Genomic DNA, 8,492 nt, shown 5'->3' on the forward strand with positions numbered 1-8,492 from the left:
TATTTTGCATCTTCCAATCTTGGATGGTCTGGGATGCAGTTTAGATATTTGTCGAGCTTATTCTTAAACACATCTACGCTCACTCCTGATATATTCCTCAGATGAGCTGGCAACGCATTGAATAGACGCTGCATTATCGATGCTGGTGCGTAGTGGATTAATGTTCTGTGTGCTTTCCTTATTTTTCCTGGTATAGTTTTGGGCACTATTAATCTACCTCTGCTTGCTCTTTCTGATATTTTTAGTTCCATGATATTTTCTGTTATTCCTTCTATCTGTTTCCATGCCTGAATTATCATGTAGCGTTCTCTTCTCCTTTCTAGACTATATAATTTTAAGGATTTTAGTCTTTCCCAGTAGTCTAGGTCCTTAACTTCTTCTATTCTAGCTGTAAAGGACCTTTGTACACTCTCTATTTGTGCAATATCCTTTTGATAGTGTGGGTACCATATCATATTGCAATATTCAAGTGGACTACGAACATATGTTTTATAAAGCATAATCATGTGTTCAGCTTTTCTTGTTTTGAAGTGCCGTAACAACATTCCCATTTTTGCTTTACATTTTGCCAACAGAATGGCTATTTGATCATTGCATAACATGTTCCTATTCATCATCACACCAAGGTCTTTAACTGCTTCCTTATTTGTGATTGTCTCATTATTAGGTCCCCTATATGCATATAGCTTTCCTTCTCTGTCTCCATAATTTATTGATTCAAATTTATCAGAGTTAAATACCATCCTATTTACCTCTGCCCAATCATATACTTTGTTAAGGTCTCTTTGTAGAGCGTTCCTATCTTCATCACAAGTAATTTCTCTACTTATTCTTGTGTCATCAGCGAAACTACTCACTACCGAATCCTTAACATTACTGTCTATGTCTTCAATCATAATAACAAACAATATTGCAGCTAGCACCGTACCCCCCACTCAAGGAAAAACTACAGTACTTACCCACGGTAAAACAACATACTACTTGTTGCTTACAAGTTTTAGTCAATATACCTCAACTGTGTGGTAGACACCTAGGTCTGATGATTTCTGTTTCCAATAGTTTGATTGTCATTGGTACTGTATTGTAATGATTATATTCTAAGTAGACCCCTTTCACCATCCCCCCCCCCCCCCCCCAAAGAAGAAGAATAACGAGGCATGAAGCTACCGTCAGGTAGCAAGTTGAAGAAGATCCATTCCATTGGGAGGCTGAAACAAGAGGAGAAAAGTTTAATGATTTTCTCTGTAGTTACTGTGCATGGATGGACACAATAAGGACTTAATGGATTTGGCTCAGAAGTTCTGAAATATTCTTGTTTTGTCATTATCAGTATAACAAGGAGAAGTATACGTATTTCTCATTGCCCTTTCCACTCGTGATAAAGCGACGATAACAGATTTTAGTTATCTGTGAAAGAAAGTTATTGTGATAGCTTTGTCTGTCCGTCCTTTTTCTGTCTGCCCTCGGATCTTACAAACTACTGAGGCTAGAGGGCTGCAAATTGGTATATTGATCATCCACCCTCTAATCGTCAAACATACCAAATCACAGCCCTCTAGCCTCAGTTTTTTTTTTATTTAGGGTTAAAGTTTGCCATAATCGTGCGTCTGGCAACGCTATAAACAGGCCACCACCGGGTCGTGGCTGAAAGCGTCATGGGCCGCTATTCATACGACATTGTATGCTGTACAGAAAACTTGATACTTGTTATTGTGCAGCTTTGGTTTTCGGGTAATGCATAGGGCCCATCTAGGCTCTTATCTCGTGATGCTCCCAACGACCTCTTCGTTGTCTGTAGTTGAACGTAAATTTAAGGTGGATTTGAACGATGTACACACATATGGATATCCTTTTTGTATATCATCATCCTCATCGCCAAGGAGATGCGAAGGGCTTTTGTGAAATGACTCTACTTGTATATTTCGTATAACACTTTCTGTCAGTCAAGCTTTGTGGACTTCATTGTGCTTTGCTGAATAAAAGGGCATCATCTGCGTATCATGTCTATCAAGTTTTTATCGTTACTACAGTTGAAACCTTCTCTTCCATCTCCAACAACGTGTTGTTACTATAAAATATACGAGGAGGGTAAAGAGCATAGGTGTTATAACATTCACGGGGACCACACCTACAAATTCCCTTGTATTGTGTAAATTATTTACGAGGCCAAGCGCCTCAGTGGGGTGGTTGGTATGGTGTTTGCGTCCCACCTCGGTGGTCGCGGGTTCGATTCTCGGCCATTCCATTGAGGAGTGGGAGATATGTATTTCTGGTGATAGAAGCTCACTCTCGACGTGGTTCGGAAGTCACGTAAAGCCGTTGGTCCCGTTGCTAAATAACCACTGGTTCCATGCAACGTAAAACACCATACAAATAAATTAACGAGGCCGTTGCCACGAAACGAAACTCCCATGTGGCATGTTCTGGGGATTCGCTTTTAAGGGAAAACATTTTTGGAAATATCAGACTCGTACGTCATTGCTTTTGAAACTTGGTAGCGGTAACTGATCAAATTGAGGCTTCAGAATCTATCAGTGTGCTACGTCATGCAGCATTACAACGGCGATTAGCTTAGGTCTTCCTAATGAAAACCGTAAACCAAAAGAAGGACCATTTTCTTTTAATGTATTATTTCGAATGTATTATTTTATTCCAATTCGTAAGATCTTTTGGGCTTTAGTTGGTTTAGAGTTTAGACGATTAAAATCAGTTTCATTTCGTGAAATCGATCTGGCGTTTGGCCAATGGTTTAAGAGAGATTTGATGAATGGGTGCTATATAGTGCAGTAGTTTATTGAAATCTATGATAGCATATGCCAGGGTTACACTGTAACTGAAATGTCGGTTTCAAATGAACTCAAATCTTGTATTCTGTGACCATTTCGGCTGCTCTTTTGTAGCCAGTATGATTTTTTAACGTAATTAAATGGTGAACTGCTAATTGTAAATAATTTAATTTATGGATATTTGATACTTTGTAGTTGCTAGAAATTATTATTATTATTATTATTATTATTATTATTATTATTATTATTATTATTATTATTATTAATTGTGAAATCGTTAGTAATAAGAGTTTTCTTTTATTTTCAGGATGTCGTTGTTCTCGGGTGGTAAGTAGTATTGAAAAATTGTTTACGTTATTGGTTAAGTTAAACTGTTTTGGAATTATTTTGTATGAGACCTGTTTTATTATATTGTACTACATGGGGTCGTTGGTTTCAAATTTTGCACTCGCCATCTAGGCGGAAGTATTACACACTTAAGGGTGGTACAATTATATATATATATATATATATATATATATATATATATATATATATATAAATAAATTTCTCTCTCTCTCTCTCTCTCTCTCGCTCTCTCTATCTCTCTCTCTCTCTCTCTCTCTCTTCTTTTCTCTCACTCTCTCTCTCTCATATACATACATACATACAAATATAATATATATATATATATATATATATAATATATATATATATATTATATCTATATATATATCATGTAAATATATATATATATATTATATATATATATATATATATATATATATATATGGATGTTAGCATATTTGTAGATGTAGCTTATAGAGAACTGCATCATAGGTGATTCACTTAAGGAGAGAAGGCCTGAAGTTTTGCAACAGAGGAGAGAGAGCTGGATGTTTTGTGAAAAGACAATTCATGCAGGAATGGGAGGGACAAAGGTTGATTTTGCTTCTTTTAGCTGGAAGGTTTAGCAGTGAGGAGCTGAATGGTTAGTGGTATTAGAGAACTATACTCTGTTTTTTCCATCTGTCCACCCGCATATGGTGTTTGCGTATGGTAACACTGCGTCCCAGGCTTTAGATAGTTACGCCAAGTGTAAGTTTTAGGTAAATCAAAGGATATCTGGGTGTACGTTTGCAACTGAAAAGTGTTTTAATAATTTACTGTATAGGAATTACACCGTAAATATTCGAAATAGGATATTATTATGATTGTTGAATGTAAGCTGAATGTAACACTCTAAAGCCCGGGTGCAGTGTTACCATACGCAAACACCGCAGGCGGGTGGACAGATGGAAAAAAACCGAGTGTGGGCATTTAGGTGAAAAAGTACAAAAGCGATAGTTCGAGGATTGTATGGTTATGGATGAGCAAGACTGGAGGCAACATTGTGAAATTGAGTAGCATATGGACCAAGCAGGGAAAGAGTAAGAGCAAAAGATGATTTCTGGGAGAGCCTGAATGTATGCAGTGTAGGATTTTGGAAGGTAGTTGTGCTAGGTGTGTTAAATCCAAGAGTATGCGAGACAGTTGAGATGGGACTTCAGGCAGATTCAAAGTTTGTGAGGTAATTTAGTAGGGAGAAAGTTGTGAAAATGTATTTGGAAAAGGGCTCCATTGTGAGAAATTCTTGGGTTCGAAAGGAGGAAATGGTAAAACAAATATGTTTGATTATACATAAGTACATAGATGAAAGAGCCAGTTGGTGGATGTGATGGTGGGGGTTGGGGGGTGGGGGGGGTGGCTGGCGGGGGAGAGGAGTGGCTGGAGGTATATCTGGTCATTGTTTGGTGGAAAAGTGAAAGTTAAGGTATATGGAAGTCCATGTTGGAGAGGGAAATGGTAAAATTTTACCTGTAAGGGCAAGACAGTGAGCTTGCTAGGAAGAAGTAAGGAAAGCATGCAAGGAGAATGTAGATGAAAAATGGTCTCTTGTTTAAGACCGAAGTTGAAGAAGCAAATGAAGAGTGCATACAATTTTATATCAATGACTCGCCCGTTTGTGATGAATGAATAGGTTAGCAACGTTAACTGTTTTACTGTCCCTATCACATGATGGGCTTTTCTAGGCATGCCAGAGAGATTTATGGATGCTGGTAGTTTCTGTGAGCTCTCCAGTCACCCTGTAAATGAAACTGCCTCTTTCAGTGACAAGATTATTCAGAATAGCTAAAGAGTGGGGTCATAGTTAATTTTGACTGAACAGATTTAGAAGCCATTCTTGACTGACTAATACATCTATGACATCATCTTTCCTTTCAAGAGAGGTCCCATAGCCTTTTTACTTAATAATCTTCCACTAGGCAGTGAGGTGGTACTCTGGCAAGGTTGGCATACAGGTTGTACACATTGCTCAATGGTGATCAAGAGTTAATTCTGCCCTTTAGCCACTTTTGCAACTGAATACTACTCATCCACATGTCCATGATATCTTCTTTTATTCATGCTTTAGCAGAGATTCAGCGCTTTGTAATTTTCTTTACATTTACCTCATTTCAGACCACCCATGTTCTTCATCTTGAATTGCCCTCCTTTCGTCTATTAACACTGATCTTTTGAGTTTGAAGAACGGTCCTTGAGTTTGTTGTTTAAATACTGTAAGTTCTCATTGTTCTTACATTCAAGATCTTTATCTTGACCTCATGTTGGGAATAATGCTCTCATGTTTGGGCTGCCTTCTCGCCTGTTTACCTTCTTGTTGGACCGAATGAGAGACAGTTCATGGTTCATGGTGTTGATGATCCTACCCTTATCTCTCTTAGTTCTCTCTTACATAAGAGAGCTTCTGGGTCCTTTGAATGTTTCTTATTTTGATTACTGATTCATTTATTTCTAGGGGCAACTCCTTCTCTTATCTAGCAGCATTAGAACACCCACCAGGCCACTTCTTCACTATTTTGCGGTGGATATTAGTAATGTTCGGACTGTATGGGTCGGTGACTTTTAGTTTTCTGTAAACAAAACTATTGAGATGTCTATTTGTCTGTCTGTCCACACTGTTTGTCTTCCCTAAGGTCTTAAAAACTACTGAAACTACTGAGGATAGAGGGCTACAAATTGGTATGCTGATCATCCACCCTCCAATCATCATATATACCAAATTGCAGCCCTCTAGTCTCAGTAGTTTTTATTTTGTTTAAGGTTAAATTTAGCCATGATCGTCCATCTGGCACTACTATAGGCGCCAACAACATAGGCCACCACCTGGCTGTGGCTGAAATTTTCACGGGCCACGGCTGAGAGTTTCATGGGCCGTGGCTGAGAGTTTCATACAGTATTATACACTGTACAAAAAACTTGATTGTTCCAAAGAAACTTGGGTACATATTTTACTTGTTTTGTCTTACTACTGCCCGGCCTTGAAGTTTTCTTCTGTGAGGACTGGAATCAGACAAGGAGAAAGCTCTAACTTTATTGAACAGAGATGGCTGTATATGAGGCAGCAGTGTGAATGGAAACGTAGTGTCCATCATGCACGCACATACAAAAAGGGATGGAGCCCCCGGTGCGATTGTGTTTCTTCGCAGCTGAAAATATACACACAGTTTTGTGCAGAGAGTACATTTTTACTTGATATATATATCGACGGATAGGCCGTGAAATGCTCTACATTCTAGTATATGGTATAAAAAGTATGTACAGAGGAAGGATGGAGATTTGACAAAATGCTGTCCTTACAAATACTCCCCCCCTCCCCAAGACAATGATTAAGTAATAATCATTGGCTGATGGTCAGCGGAATCTTGTGGGGGGGCTGGAGGAGTCCACGGGTTCAAGGTTCAATCTGTTGGGGGACGTCTTTCGGGTCCTCGTCTGGTGAGTCGGGAAGAAGGATGCCACCCTGGTGGTGGGCCCGGGGTGTTCGACTGCTTTTCTTGGGCGGCCCCGGCGACATCTGGGGGCGCTGTTGGATTCTGGCAAGGCTGTATTCCAAGGCGGTGTTCTGCAAGGGCCTTCTGTGGGGCGTCTCTGTCCGGAACGACTGCGGGCTTCAGTCTGTCTATTGAGACCCAGTCCTCGCAGCTGCCGATCAAGATGAGTAACGCGTTCTGTATGAAGATGTACCAGCAGGAGTCCAGGGCCCTCGGTCGGAACTGCTTCCTCCTGTCGGTGGAGGTCTCTCGCAGGGAACAAATTTCTGGGCGGCTGCCCGGAGTCTTGCCAGTGGGATGTCGGGGTCGTCGCTGTCAGCAGGGAAGAATTCACCTGGCACTGCCAGGGTCTCGGCGTAAACCTCCTCTGCTGGTGATGGGTCGCCGTTTGCTCTTGGGGCGGTGCGGAGGCCGAGGAGGACCTGCAGCAGCTGTGCCTTCCAGTCTGAGCCTGTGCAGCATGCCATCAGGGAGGCCTTGAGGGAGCGGTGGGTCCTTTCCACCGTGCCATTGGCTGCGGGGTTGTAGGCCGTGTTCGTATGGTACTTGGTCCCCATCAGGTGTGCTAGGGAGGTCCAGAGTTCTGAGGTGAAGGCAGTTCCCCGGTCTGCAGTGATGTCGTCTGGCTGATTCAGCTGGATAGGAGGGCTTTGGCGCAGTCTTCTGCGGTGGCTTCTGATATCGGGGTGGCTTCTGGCCACCTGGTGGACCGGTCGATCACCGTCAGGAGTTATCTGGCAACGTTGGATGGGGGAAGGGGCCCGACAATGTAGACGTGGATATGCCTGAATCTCTGCCTGGGTTGAGGAAGGTGCCTATTCCCAATATGGTGTGCCTTCCTGTCTTGCTGCTCTGGCATGCGATGCAGTTCTTGGCCCACTCCCGGGAGTCCCTCTTGATGCCGAGGATCACATCGAATACCTGCTTCCTTCGGGAGGCGGGTATCAGGGGGCTTGGGCGGCCGGTGCTGGTGTAGCAGAGGAGCTTCGTCTTAGGGCTGAAGGGAATGTCCTCCCATCGGAGGGTGGTGATGGCTGTCTGGTAGGCTGGTACTTCGAGGTCGGAGGCTTGCTCACATGCTAGGTCCTCGTAGTCCACGCTGAGGTGCAGGGAGTTTTATCTCAGTCCTCGAGGGGGCGTTGGCTACAGGGGTTCCTTCTGCCGGGGACGCACTCGATGGAGCACCTGATTTTGGAGACAACCGCGAGGTGACGTTGCTGTCTTGCGGACCAAGTATCGCCCGCCTTGACAAAGGCGTGGACCAGCGGCTGGTGGTCCGTCCTTGTGGTGAATAGGATGTCTTCCAGGAGTTACTTGAAGTGGCGGATGGCCTAGTAGACAGCGAGGAGCTCACGGTTGAAGGTGCTTTAGCGGGTCTCTGCAGTTTTCAGCTTCCTGCTGAAGAAGGCTAATGGCGTGGGAACCCTGTTGACCAGCCGTTCCAGGACGGTGCCGCATGCGGTGTTGCTGGCGTCGGTGATGAGTGTCTGGCGCGTCAGGGTCCTGGTGAGCCAGGGTTGTGGCTCTGCTGAGGGACGACTTGTTGCAGTCGAAGGTGCGCTGTTGGGCTTCTCCCCACGTCAGCTTCTTTGGGTTGCCCTTCAGGACCTCGGTCAAAGGACACATGGTGTGGGTGATGACTGGGATGAATCTTCTGTAGTAATTCACCCTCCTGATGAACTCTTGGAGGGCTTTGATTGTTGTCGGCTTTGGGAACTTCTCCACTGCAGCCACCTTCGATTCCATGGGACGTACTCCTGCTGGGGTGATCTCGTGGCCGAGGAAATCCACCTTCTCCGCACCGAAGGTGCACTTGTCGAAATGGATGACAAGCCCGTTCTCCTGCAGGTGC

At 43.2% G+C, this 8,492-nt stretch overlaps 1 protein-coding gene across 2 annotated transcripts in view; it reads left to right on the forward strand.

Moving 5' to 3' along the window:
• Nucleotides 1-8,492, forward strand: part of LOC135196933 (visual pigment-like receptor peropsin) — a 734,660-nt gene that overhangs the window by 59,274 nt on the left and 666,894 nt on the right. For both annotated transcript variants that reach the window (XR_010310514.1, XM_064223772.1), the window contains exon 2: nt 3,094-3,113. Coding sequence is in view for 1 of the 2 variants with exons in the window: in XM_064223772.1 (XP_064079842.1) it covers nt 3,095-3,113 (19 nt within the window). In the remaining variant the exon portion in view is untranslated. The remainder of the gene's footprint in view (nt 1-3,093; nt 3,114-8,492) is intronic.

The sequence above is a fragment of the Macrobrachium nipponense genome, chromosome 18, assembly GCF_015104395.2.
Source record: "Macrobrachium nipponense isolate FS-2020 chromosome 18, ASM1510439v2, whole genome shotgun sequence".
NCBI classification, from domain to species: domain Eukaryota; kingdom Metazoa; phylum Arthropoda; class Malacostraca; order Decapoda; family Palaemonidae; genus Macrobrachium; species Macrobrachium nipponense.